At 47.7% G+C, this 12,642-nt stretch overlaps 5 protein-coding genes across 5 annotated transcripts; 2 read left to right on the top strand and 3 right to left on the bottom strand.

Moving 5' to 3' along the window:
- Positions 1 to 145: 145 nt before the first annotated feature.
- On the bottom strand, positions 146 to 1,583 carry HO173_005308 (uncharacterized protein; the record flags this gene model as incomplete). Its single annotated transcript, XM_037307226.1, has 3 exons — positions 146 to 862; positions 922 to 1,075; positions 1,510 to 1,583. The coding sequence occupies 3 exons, from the start codon at positions 1,581 to 1,583 to the stop codon at positions 146 to 148; spliced, it is 945 nt and encodes a 314-aa protein (XP_037165866.1).
- Positions 1,584 to 1,629: 46 nt separating this feature from the next.
- HO173_005309 (uncharacterized protein) lies at positions 1,630 to 2,665 on the bottom strand (the record flags this gene model as incomplete). Its single annotated transcript, XM_037307227.1, has 4 exons — positions 1,630 to 1,743; positions 1,791 to 1,853; positions 1,903 to 1,945; positions 2,001 to 2,665. 4 exons carry the CDS (start codon positions 2,663 to 2,665, stop codon positions 1,630 to 1,632), a joined length of 885 nt encoding a protein of 294 aa, XP_037165867.1.
- Positions 2,666 to 3,142: 477 nt separating this feature from the next.
- Positions 3,143 to 6,522, bottom strand: HO173_005310 (uncharacterized protein; the record flags this gene model as incomplete). Its single annotated transcript, XM_037307228.1, has 6 exons — positions 3,143 to 4,081; positions 4,129 to 5,460; positions 5,509 to 5,697; positions 5,745 to 5,982; positions 6,120 to 6,393; positions 6,441 to 6,522. The coding sequence occupies 6 exons, from the start codon at positions 6,520 to 6,522 to the stop codon at positions 3,143 to 3,145; spliced, it is 3,054 nt and encodes a 1,017-aa protein (XP_037165868.1).
- A 613-nt stretch (positions 6,523 to 7,135) lies between these two features.
- On the top strand, positions 7,136 to 8,326 carry HO173_005311 (uncharacterized protein; the record flags this gene model as incomplete). The annotated part of the gene is made up of 4 exons (XM_037307229.1): positions 7,136 to 7,335; positions 7,424 to 8,054; positions 8,109 to 8,198; positions 8,249 to 8,326. 4 exons carry the CDS (start codon positions 7,136 to 7,138, stop codon positions 8,324 to 8,326), a joined length of 999 nt encoding a protein of 332 aa, XP_037165869.1.
- Positions 8,327 to 10,138: 1,812 nt separating this feature from the next.
- On the top strand, positions 10,139 to 11,776 carry HO173_005312 (uncharacterized protein; the record flags this gene model as incomplete). The annotated part of the gene is made up of 9 exons (XM_037307230.1): positions 10,139 to 10,352; positions 10,434 to 10,569; positions 10,635 to 10,751; positions 10,804 to 10,921; positions 10,976 to 11,029; positions 11,086 to 11,111; positions 11,165 to 11,229; positions 11,285 to 11,333; positions 11,386 to 11,776. The coding sequence occupies 9 exons, from the start codon at positions 10,139 to 10,141 to the stop codon at positions 11,774 to 11,776; spliced, it is 1,170 nt and encodes a 389-aa protein (XP_037165870.1).
- Between the last annotated feature and the right edge of the window lie 866 nt (positions 11,777 to 12,642).

The raw sequence follows: 12,642 nt of genomic DNA on the forward strand, positions 1-12,642 counted from the left end.
TCTAATCATTGCCCACATAATCTCTTATGCATACCAGCAACTCACCTTGCAGACAGGCATGTGTGCGCTAGATTCCACCAAAGATTCGGACTCGAAAGAAACCTTTTGATTGCACGGCGGCCGGCAAGCTCGCCGGAAAAGAATTTCATGTCATCTTCTCATTTGGCTTCTCCATCTCTTTCAAAAACTTGAGAACCCTCTCGTACGTCCACATTGTAATCGCACTGGCTGGCGCAGACTTGACCAATCCTACGCTTAGACCTCCATACAATCCCCTCCACCCCTCTCGAGCCACGATACTCTTTCCCGTCCTCCAAACCCCCTTCCCATACACCGGTATTGTTCCTCCTACATATCGCGCCCTCGCTGGCCCTTGCACTTGCAGGCGTTTCCTGATCAAATCCAATGGGAATACTCCTGTCTTGGCTAACACACTAGCGAGTACGCCAGCAGTCGCATCACCGGATCCAAATGGGAGAGATAGCGTTGCCAGTGGTGATCGGAAGGCCTCATACGCACTGAAAAAGAGTCCCATGTAAGGCACGACTTGGCCCACTCCAGCTCCCAACCCTTGGAAAAAGCCTTTTGGACCCTCCTCACGCCAAATATCGCGGATACCGCCTCGCAAGCTGGCATACACCTTATCTGGCCCTTGCGCAGCAAATCGTGTGCGAAGGAGGTCCAAAGGGTAAGTGAAAGTGGTTGCTGATGCCCCGGCAACAGCGCCGGAGATGAAGGCTTCGGCCTCGTTTTGCATGTTCAGAGGATGAATTGTTGTGGCAACTGCACGATAGACGGAGAATTGTACGGCTCCATAATTGATGTAAAGAAATGAGGCTGCGACGTTGCCCTTCCATAGAGCCTACTCCATGATAATAGTCAGTGACCAGCAGCACTCTCTAAACCTTGACCAGGACCTACTGTGATTCCTTCATCAAGAAGAATGCTCTTGAACGTGTTTCCAATACCATAACGCGCAGCTCTTGCTGAGTCCCGGCTTGATAACGGATCGGAAAGAGAATGGATCTGGAGCTGTAGCCGGATTTTGAGAACGTCAAGAGGGGCTATGCAGGACCTGTACGATTCAGCTATCAGTCCAACTCGAACACGGTGCCTGCAAGTCTCTACCTTGAAACGAGGCCTGCAATTGCTCCAGCCGCTACTACTTGCAGTCGAGATCCCTGATCAATTGATGAGCATTGCATCGACGAGTTTTGTTCAGATCGTTCTACGTGCCTTGTCCTTAAGGTACTCCCCACCTCCCGACATCCAGCCATGCACTCTCAAGTGCGCGATATCATCGTCCTCGCCAGGAATTGCACTATGAAGCTGCAGAAGAATACTTAAGTCAACACAGCGATGAGCGCGCTTATCGCGGCAGATATGTGGAGGAGCCCGGTCCCCAAGAACTCTCTGTGTTTTACCTTGCTCAATGTAATAAGAATGTCAACAATGAACCCGAATTTTCTATGGGTTTTCGGATTGCGTGGTTCGAGTGTTTTATCTGACTCTGCTATAGCTGCAGCGTTGCCGCCATCAAAATGAATACGTGGAGGCCCAACATCTCCAAGAACGCCACCCATCCTCATTAACGCTCAACCTCGTCAAACCTCAGAGAACGAGACCATCTCAAGTACTGATCGGTTCCGTCTGAGCTTCTGGCGCCGACATACCCCCTTGCCCTTTGGGCGCCGCTTGATATTCCGAGAAAAAGCCCGGATTACTGTCCAACTCTTCTTTCACCTAAATCATATTAGTGGACATGATGTTAAGGAATTTAGCTTACTTACTATGTCAAGACCCCCAACGAGCTCCCCTTGGAGATACAGCTGTGGGAAGGTTGGCCAATCGGACTACTTGTTCGTTAGCTTCATCCCATAGCAGCAAAATCATCCACGTTACCCAAGCCTTCAACCCTTGTCTGACTTCTTCATCTGCAAGTATGCTGTGAAAATTCAGCACTTGGACACAGAGAACCTCACAGTTTGGATTCCACTTACTTGAAGAAACCGTATCTCACCCCCTTCTCCCTCAGCAAACCAACTAATTGTCTGCTGAAGCCGCACTGTGGTGTGCTAGGTGTCCCTTTCATGAAGAGCATTACAGGTGCGGCCTTTACCAGCTCTCCCAATCTCTGGTCCAATTCCTCCTTCTGGCCCTGCGTGGACGACATCTCAGGCGCCGTTGCAGCGTCACCACTTTCCGGCGCATAGCTACTTAGATTCTTGGTCTTCTCCGTCTGCTGACCCTTCTCTTCTCCGCCTCCTACTGGGCTGGTCTTCAACGCAGGTGGCAGGCCAAGCTTCCCAGTATTACCCCCTTTTCCAGCATGGCGTTCAACCGCGTCCCGTACCTTCGAAGCCTCGCTTCCACTGACGCTCTCGAGCACCTTCTCATCTCGCTGAAGGACTAGGAATGGTACAGCAGTGACGTCGTAGGACTCGGATATTTCTGGCAGAGCCTCGGCGTCAAGACTTAGGAATGAGATGACTGGTGGTGATTGCGGTGGGTAGGATGAAGCGAGGGTTTCTAGAATGAGACGCATTTGCTTGCATGGGGCTGCCCATGGCGCGTGGAAGGAAACGACGGCTAGGGCGGTTGATGGGAGGGAGGAAACATGCGAGTGAAAGGTAGATTCGTCCGTGATATCTGTGATGGTAGACATGGTGAGTATGGAGGGAAAGGAATCCAAGGCCCTGAGCTGAGTATACGCAGAGTTGTTGTCGCTGACTGTGGTCTTGTTGACGGTGCTTTCTTGAATGATAACGGTTGAAGGTAGAGTACAGAATTCCCAGACCTTCAAGCAATCAAAGAACGTGCCGTGATTACTTTTGAGTCATCCCACGTGCAACAGTAAGTACGAGTGAGAAAGGAAAGATCAACATTAGATCGTTGATGACGCCAGTACGCCACACTGTGAGCTGCCGATCGGCCGTTTGACACACCTTGGGCGGTTTGAAAAATACTCTAGCTGTATTTTATCTTGCCCCATTCGTGACTGATTAACAGCTGAGACCCAAGTCCAAGTTGGAGCTGAACGTGCCATATAAGCTCTTTTACAAATCCCTTATGTGATCTCTACTCCCATTATGCAGTTCCATGCAAGACATAATACGACTGATCTCCCGCCAGCACTACTCATTCAATCGCTCTGAGGCTCGTCCATGTTGAACCAAGCCACTCGACATTCCACCGCTTCCTTCCTAACGTTTCTCTTGGGATCATCCAAGACGTTCAATAGACCTCTCGTCACTGTATGTTTGTAAGGAAGTAGAGTGCTGTCCTTGACCCTTCCAGGAAATACCCGTAAGCAACGCAACGCATTGTGCCGTACGTCGGCTGAATTGACCCCGGGATATGTAACGCACTTGAGAAGCCTGCTGACCAAGCTGCCAACATGTCCTTCGATAGCCTTAGGGTTCTCTTGGCTCACGACCGTAAGAGTCTGTATGGTCGCCGCCTTGACGTCAGAGTCCTCGAGATCGAGACTTCGCAGAAGGAGTGGGAGAATCGTATCGATTTCTGGCAAAACCACTTCTGTAGGCATGTGCTCCAGGATGCCCGACAACGCAACGAGGTAATTTGACTTGGTTGCAGGATTCGCCCTTCGAAACTCTTTGGCGATATTGGGCACACAGATATTGAACACCTTTTGCTTTGCAAGCAACCTGATCTGGGCACCATTTTCCTTCGAAAGAACCTCATCTGGTGCAAGAAGCAGTCCAAAACCACGAGCACTTGCAATACCGCATTCTTTTACGGATAGTAGATTTAATAAACGCTCCAGTATCTCATCTGTGTGGGCAAGTCGTAGAATGAGCCCTTTTGCGACCCAAAACACAATTCGTACTGCATTCTCAGATGCACTTGTGGTCTCGGACAGCCCCAAGAGGAGATTTTTCAAGATTCCAAGGACTGACTCCGTGTCTTGCGGCAATACGAACTTGTTTGTCAAAAGACCGATTTGTCTTAGAATGGCTTGTCGTAAAGGCGGCACGTCCTCTAAGAAAGCTATCCTGACGAGCTCTGCAAGTGTTTTATTTATTGGGCCAACGCCTGGATCAGTAAATTGCAGGGAAACCTATTTCTGTGAGTGATTGCAAGCACCGTCAAAAGGGTTGAACCCACCGAGTGCCTTACACCTGCCATCAAGGAAGCAGAAAGAATCATCGTCGACATTTGCAGCTTTGGTACGTTACCTCTGAAGGGAACAGGTACAAAATCGGCTTCGTCCACGAATAATGAGTAAATATGAAGCGCCACGGATTGCTGTTTGTGCTCATCCAGGGCACGAACAATCATCACGGCCAAACGGCCCAATATCTCCAAGGTGGGTTCCTCGTTCAGCGCTGTAGTCGGGGCTTTGCCAACACTTGCGAGCACCACCTGACTAGTGAGGCCAACCACTATCCTCTCGTGATAGCTGCTCAGATTTGGATCTTGATCAAGATCTCGTTGACTGAGGATATAGTGTAACGTGGACAAGATTGCTTGCGGATATGCGGAACATCCATCGTTTTGTAGCACAATGTCCAATCTGTTCAGCAGTCGTCGAATGAGCGTGTCAGCAACATATCTTTCCACGCTCAGCTTTGCCAGGCCCTCCAAGGTAATGAGATAATCCTGATCGTCTGATGGGCTCGAGTCAGGCAGCTTCGCCATAAACGCCGGGAATGTGATGTCCATAATAAGATTGGGCTTGATCCTGGAAAGCTCGACCAATGCTTGGATTGCCTCTCTTTTCAGGTCGTCTTTTCCACTTGGATCCTCCAAAAGGACAATCTCATCGAAATATTGGACAGCCATACCAATCTCATTGTCCTGCAAATATCTGCGAAGAAGGCACAAGCGTAGCAAAGCTTTCAGTGCCACCACACGGAATGATACTTCGTCAGCTGCACTGCCCATCAACGCCTGACTGTTCAGTTCAAATAGCCGATCTTTGAAGGGTTCTAAAGGATTTTCTACCCTTGTGTTTGGGGCCGGTATGCTGGGCGTCCCGTACACCGCAATTGCAGAATCAAATATTTGTACCAATACTTCCAAGAGCGCTCTTTGCTTTGCAATGCTCTCGGCATCCTGGTAAAGGGCCATCAAAGACGGAACGATAGCTTTGACAATAAGGAAGAATGTGACAGGCGATGATGTACCCAGTGCACTAAGAATTTGTCCTGCAGGCTTTGCTTGTTTATGCTGTGGTTCTTGGAGCTGTTCGTTACACTCCTTTGTGATCGGTCGCAGATACCTGGCCAAAGGCGTCTTCGGATCCGTAGAGTCTAAACCTAGACCAAGCCTGATTGCTATGGCTTGCAATGAGACCAGTGCTTCCTCTGCTATGTCTTCCTCTTGGACATTCAAGATTTCGAATTTTAAAGAGTCCCATAGCATTATCGAATAGTTTGAGAGGGTCGTGATGCCATAAGATGACGCACAAGCTGTGATAGTTTGCAGGACATCTTTCTGTGGCATGTCAGAGAGTGACTTTGTAGAGGAGTGGCTAACACCTACCTTGACATTTGGTGATGTAGAGTCGAGCTTATCAATTAATTGAGGAAATGCGTAGGGTGCAAAGTGTCCTGATGCAGCAATGCAATCTCTCAGGCGGCTTTTGAGGTCCTGTGCAGTAATCCCGTAAGGATCATCTGGGGGCGGTCGAAAGGTAATAGGGAAGTAGCAGAACACCGAATCGAATAACATCTAGATGGAATTAGTGGAGTTCCATAACCTACCGAGATGAGACAAACTTCGGCGTGTCCAGGTATGTCCCACTCTACCATGACAACTCTAAGTATCGAAAAGATGACCATCAGATTTCTCGGGTCTTTCTCTCCACTAACAAGGTCTGTAATGCCAACAATGGACTCGTTACCCAGCTCTTTGAGTGCATTGCGGTGCTTCAACATCAAGTCGTTCAGCAGCTCCAGTATCTGTAGCCTTTGAGCTTGCGGACGGATTTGCAGGTCCTGGTAACGGTCGAGCATTCTACGTGCACATGAGTTAACGTCAGGATCCTCAGTAACGCCAGGCGACTGAAGCAAGTCGTTGGCCATGAATTTTGCATTTTGAAGCCTTGTCCGCATGCCCCATGTCCAGGAAGACATGATGACTCACTTACTCACGCTCTGAAGGTCATCGCTGCCATTTCCTTGTTGAACCTCCCCAAAGCTTGGAGCTTTCTGAGGCCTCCGACGGCGCCTCCATCCTCGATGCGGTCACAAAGGAACTGGCAGAGCACTTGTATTTGCTGCCGTGAGAGAAATGTCGGACTCAATCGGCCGATGACTTGGGAGAGGTAGTCTATTGCTCTGGCACGTATCGAATCATCTTCTTCATTAATGTATTCGCCCAAGGATTGAACAACCTCGATCAGTGTCAATTGCTTTGACTCAAGCCCTGGACACATCAGCATTGGTTGCTCGCACGTGCCTGGGGTAACATACCTCTCGTTGTGTCTTGTGCTATACTTAGTGCCTTTTCTTTGTCACTATGAATTGTAAGCAGATACTGCTGAACATTAGACATTGTCTGTTGTGATAACTGCATTTTATTGAGTGATCTGAGACCTAACGTGGAGAGAGTTCAAACGTCATTTAGCGATTTCGAAATGGATAATATTGCTTGGCAAAAAATCGCGCCCCCTCCGGCTTTGCCACCATAAATCCAAAAAAAAAAAATCATGTTTTTCTTATCTAAATTTATGAATATTAATTATTAAGAGTCTTTTCTATATAAAATCTAGTTTATTTAACAAGTTCTATTAGTTTTTTGTCAAGTTTTTTAAATTAATTTTTATTTTTACTCTTCTATACAAAATCAAGGTTATCAAAAGATTCTCTTAAAATTAATCAGAAAAAAAGTAATAGAATTAATAAATCAGTATAACTTTAATATAAACAAGATTAATTAATAATAAAATTCATGAATCTAGATAAGAAAACATGGTTTCTCCTGAATTTTTATGTATTTTTGGTAGAAGCCGGGGTGGCTTTTTTTCCAGCAATCTTATCATTTCGAAATCGCTAAATGCTCGCTTAAGAGATCGACATGCAGCCCTACGAGTACCCGCAAATCTGTTTCATCGAATACTTCGGCTCTGCTCTGTTGATCTTCAGTAATCATATGTTCGTTGTTCTTCATGGCGGCTGCAGACAAGAAAGCTGACCCTATGTCTTGTCAGGTGGTATTGGCCGGCGCAGTAGCGAAAGATCTATTGACCGAGGTGTCAGAAGGGCTTTCGAAACTGGGAAAGAGTCCATTACTCGTGGGATTTCTTGCAAACACAGATCCAGCTGCTCGCAAATACGCCGATTGGACTGACCGCACCTGTCGAGAAAAGTGAGAATACATGTTTGTATCACCTTTGCTTATAAGTTCGGCTGGTGTGCTGTTTTTTCTAGATAATATTCTGACCTTGATGATTCAGCGGCTTCAAATTTGAAGTTCGAGAAGTTGATCGAGAAGACCTCGAAGCCAATGTTCTAGCAGCAAACGAAGATGATGGCGTAGATGGCATCATTGTGTACTATCCCATCTTTGGCAATCGTCAAGACCAGTACCTCCAGCAAGTCACAGACGTTAGCAAAGACGTCGAGGGCCTCAGCCATCGCTATATTTTTAAGCTGTACCACAACGAGCGTTTTCTTGATAAGAACATGAGTCAGAAGAGTTTGTTGCCATGCACGCCACTCGCCGTGCTAAAAATTCTGGACTTTCTGAGGGTCTACAACAGCATCCTACCATACGGGAATAGGCTATTTGGTAGATCAATTACTGTCGTCAACAGGAGTGAGACCGTTGGGCGACCATTGGCTGCCTTGCTGGCCAACGATGGAGCTTGTGTGTACAGCGTGGATGTCACAGGGGTACAACAATTCACACGAGGTGAAGGAATCAGGAAAAGCAGGCACGAAGTGGTGGAAAAGGAAGGATGGGGGTTAGAGACTTGCGTGCCTCTCAGCGATGTAGTCATCTGCGGCGTACCCGGAGATTCCTTCAAGCTTCCAACCAAACTACTCAGAGAGGGAGCTGTGTGCATCAATTTCTCGACTGAAAAGGTTCGAGGATTTCTCCCACGGCTGACGCACCAAGTGACTGACCGCGACAATAAGAATTTTGAAGGCGATGTCAAAGACAAAGCCTCCATCTATGTCCCGGCAATCGGAAAAGTCACAATCGTGATGCTGCTTCGGAATTTACTAGTGAGCAGAAACTTGAATGTAGTTGTTGGATCCAGGCTAAATCTGCGCAGCGACTCGTCCAAAACAGAGAGGTAAGGATGGACAGCAAGGAACAAGCATTGAAGACAATCCTGTCTCAAAGAGTTTGATATCAGTCTCCGTTCACATTATTAGACGATATCAATATTGAGGTAGAACAGGTATACAGGCCGTTAGTCTGCCTACTCTATTTTCATAAGAAGGATATACCTAGGGTACGCTCGTAATGAAAGCAGCGTAATCGGCCTCGCTCTATAGACTAACTAGTTTTCTTGTCAATTTCTTGTAGCTAAGCAGCGTTGAAATAACAGCGATTGGTTGTCTGATTATTGATGTTTAGAAATCTTTACAATTCGAATTGTAGTTGTAAAGTTGGTAATTTGGTTCTATAAGGTGCGCGGGCAAATCTAATGTCAATAACATCAATAATCGTGCTATTCGCCAAAGGCCGCGAAATCCGTATTCGATAGAGGAGACGTTGTAGACAACGATATTTATAGGTCGCTGCTACGCGTACGGAGGACAAAGTCCTGCACATGCGCTAAATCTCTTGGCATGCTTGGCAAATATTCTGAATATTTTGAATATCCTATATCCTGCTTTTTACTTAACAGCGACGTCAATACTATACATACGTGCATACATACGGAGTGCTATTGAGCATCTCACTAGAAAATAAGCTATAGAAAGGTGTTTGTAAATGCCAAGCATGCAAGAGATTTAGCGCATTGCGGACTTTGTTCTGCGTACAGCCCCTGTCTACTAGGCGTACAGCCCCCCCTTTATATTAGGTACACGCAGTCTTAAGAGCTCCAAAGCTGGTGGTCTTGCTACCTACAGAGCGGTCACGAGTGAACAGGATCCTCCCTCCCTTCGGGGGGCCCCTCCTGTACACACTCGCTCCTTCGCTCTTGCGGTGCGCTGGAATTTAAACAGACTAGCCCTACCGGGGGCTAACGGCTAAATCCCGGAGACATAATTTAGGCGTGAAGGGTATGTACGCCTAGTAGACAGGGGCTGTACGCGTAGCAGCTACCTATTTATAAGTGAGTTGCATCGTCCTCGGGCAGTTAAACAGATCTCACATGCGGCATATCTCTTAATCTAATCTACTCGTATTTTATCATTGTCAGGCCTGACCCTGACAGTACCTAAGCTTTCAGGGCTTAATAGGGTATATTCGTGCATGCAGCACGGTACCCTCGCATTTTTATAAGCCTATGGCCTAGTGATTAACAGTGCTTACACATATCTCTTACTGTAGTGATCTACCGCCTGAAATGTGGGCTTACTCTACGTTACTACGCAGTCTACTATGCCCCTGAAAGCGGTCAACAAGAAACCTTCCCGAGAGTTGAGTGCAGACTACTTCTAGCCTTTCCCAGGATGCCAGGCTTCTACTTCAGCTTCTCATCGACTTTGCGGCGTTCCTTGCATAATTGTTGCATCTGCCCCGCACCACGTTTCGCTCTCCCGTTCTCAGATTCTAGTGAACTAAGATCTTACATTAGTCAGTACTCGGTCTCATTATCACGATTCTCATCCTATTACTTAGTGCTATCCGCTATCGTCACTAGAAAGCATCAAACCAGGACACTCCTACCTATCATTTTCCCGCCTATTCCCGGCATGTCTTGTCAGACTTTCTCCCAGAGGCACAGCAAGCTTACTTTTGACGACTTCTTCTCCATGTGAATCTCAGCTATTGTTAGTCTTTCAGCCACGACTCGGGGTTACCATCTTTTCCATTTCCTGCCCCAATGCTTCTCCTTCCTTCTTCTGCGTTCATCCAGGCATGCATTCAGCAGTTCATCTTACAGGCCATGGGTTCTCGCTCATCTCGCTCATCTCTGCGTGACCAGAGAAAGGTCATAGTAAGCCCTGCGGGTCCTTGAGTGACCAACCACCCTGCACTCAAAACCATGTCTTTGACTCCCCCACCTGGGATTGACCTGCACGCCGACAAAGGTTCAAGAGTGACATCCTCTGGCATAGCTCTGATAATATTGCCCACTTTGTTCGTCATTGTGCGATTTGTCTCGAGAGTCATTGCACGAGCTGGCTTCTGGTGGGATGATTTCTTGGTGGTCGTGTCCTTGGCGCTCAGTTACGGCCCGTCAACGGCCATGATGATCTGTATGTGTTCTCTGGCTACAGAGCTTGAAATTGTTCATACAGGAATACAATGTCGTTGAAAGTGGCTGACGCTGACGACAGCGGCGCGATACAATGGCTTTGGGAAACACCTGTGGGCACTGCCGGACCCAAAACATAATACGAGCCAATTCCTGAAGATCCTCTATATTTACATCATACTTTACTACGCTGCGGTTGTATCTATCAAACTCTGCATGTGGGCTTTTCCCACCTCGCCCACACCACTGGGTTATGCAAGGCTGACGGAGACTCGACATCTAGTCTGACTTTTTATCGACGTATATTTCCAGTGACTGAAATTCGAATTTGGCTATATATTGGATATGGCGTGGTGGGATCTTACGCCATAGCAACTCTGTGCTCTGCCACCTTTCAGTGGTGAGTCCTTCCTTGGTTCCAATAAGACTAATTCCTCTGACTGGTCATGAAGTCAACCAATCCATGGATTTTGGGACAAGTCTATCAGCTCGCATTGCGTATCCGGCGATGATATTTTAGTGGTTCCCGGATCTATCAATGCTGTTCTGGACGGCTTCATTATAGCGCTGGTGAGTGTCCAGGACGAGCGCGGAGGATGCAGAGACTGATATAATTTCTAAAAGCCTCTGCCCCTACTATGGCGTCTCCGAACAACTCATCGGCAAAAGGGTATCCTAGTAAGCATCACCTACAAGGAAGTACGATACGAGGACTAAGATGTGTAACTGAATAGACTGGTATATTCGCCTGCGGTGGATTGTGAGTATTCGCGAGCCAGATGATGAGATAGCCTTCAATAACATCGTTATCAGCGTTTGCATCATCAGCATCATCCGCCTCACTGTCTTGTCCCGCTTGGAGGCTTATGATGTCACATGTGAGTCTCGATTACGCCGTACATTTCCAATCAAACTAATTAGTCGTCACATCAGGGAACTATGTGGACGCCGCAATCTGGTCAGCGGCTGAACCCGCGATGGGGTAAAACGTGCAATTGGGAAAACGACAGCGTCAGCCTGCTAACTGATCACAGGGTTATCGCTGCTTGCATACCTTCCCTGCGTCCTTTGGCTGCCATGATATGGAGAGGCACCCACCGCGCGCCGACCATGATGTCGAAGAGCTCCAAGAAGGCTCAAGCAACGACTAGCAGTGCATCGTCAAGGATGATCTGGCCTGTGCGTGGGAACCAAGAAGAGACAAATCCAGCCGGAGGCTTCACGCGATTAGAGGATCCAAGCTCTACCGTTGACAAAGACCGATGGGGACGTGACGTAAATGTTCAGGGTGGGAAGAATGGAGGGACGACTGGCGGAGAGGAGATCAGCCTGGAAGAAATCAATGGATCGAATACGGGCATCCGGGTCAGGAACGAGATTACTATAATATCTGAAGCATGGGAGTACAAAGATCGGCTATACTAGTCTGTCGACTTCGGCTAGAGGCATTTCGGTAAAGAGTGTCCATGATCTTGAATATTGATTGGGATCTGTATATCAGCGCCAATCGTAAATTAGGCGAGAGGGTTAAAGTAGACAGTATCAACGTTCTGAGCTGCAGAGCAGCATAGTAAGAGCACACAATGCTTCCGATTTACAAAATGAACGTTGGTCCAATGATCAGCTTGCCCCAAGATATGATCCAGCAACGTTACCATATGTGGATAAAAGATCGATGCAGCATGTAAAATGCATGCAGTCCTATTATTAAACGGAGATATTAGCGTGTGCAGAAAACGTTGGAATACTTGGCACTGAGATTCTCACACACACCCCACCAAAAGTAGTGCTGAGTAGATGAATCTTCTCCCATATCGCATTCTACCACCTTCCTCATCATATTTGAAGCTCCTGTATATCTCGCTTAGCCGATCCTTGGTGTTTTGCCTTAGTGTTTCGAAATGCCTCCCAATCGACGCAGTCAGGGCCCCCCCTACCGACCCCCTCCGGCCAGACAGTCCAAGAGGCCTAAGAAGGCGTCCTCCCGTGCCCAAGCGATTGCTGAGGATAGCCAGCCGGGCCCCAGCAACAGTCAGCCAAGCGCAGCCTACCCCCGCTCCCAGACCTGAAGGCCCTTTCAAAGCCGCCCGTGAACGTGCGGCCCTGGAAGACAATTGGCTAAGGAGATATACAGGAGCTTCAAATATGATGAGGAAGGTGGTAGAATGCGATATGGGAGAAGATTCATCTACTCAGTACTACTTTTGGTGGGGTGTGTGTGAGAATCTCAGTGCCAAGTATTCCAACGTTTTCTGCACCGCTAATAGCCGGATACTCTAAATTTCCGTTCG

This window comes from Letharia columbiana (genome assembly GCF_014066305.1).
Source record: "Letharia columbiana isolate WasteWater2 chromosome Unknown Sc0000014_s0, whole genome shotgun sequence".
In the NCBI taxonomy this organism is placed as follows: domain Eukaryota; kingdom Fungi; phylum Ascomycota; class Lecanoromycetes; order Lecanorales; family Parmeliaceae; genus Letharia; species Letharia columbiana.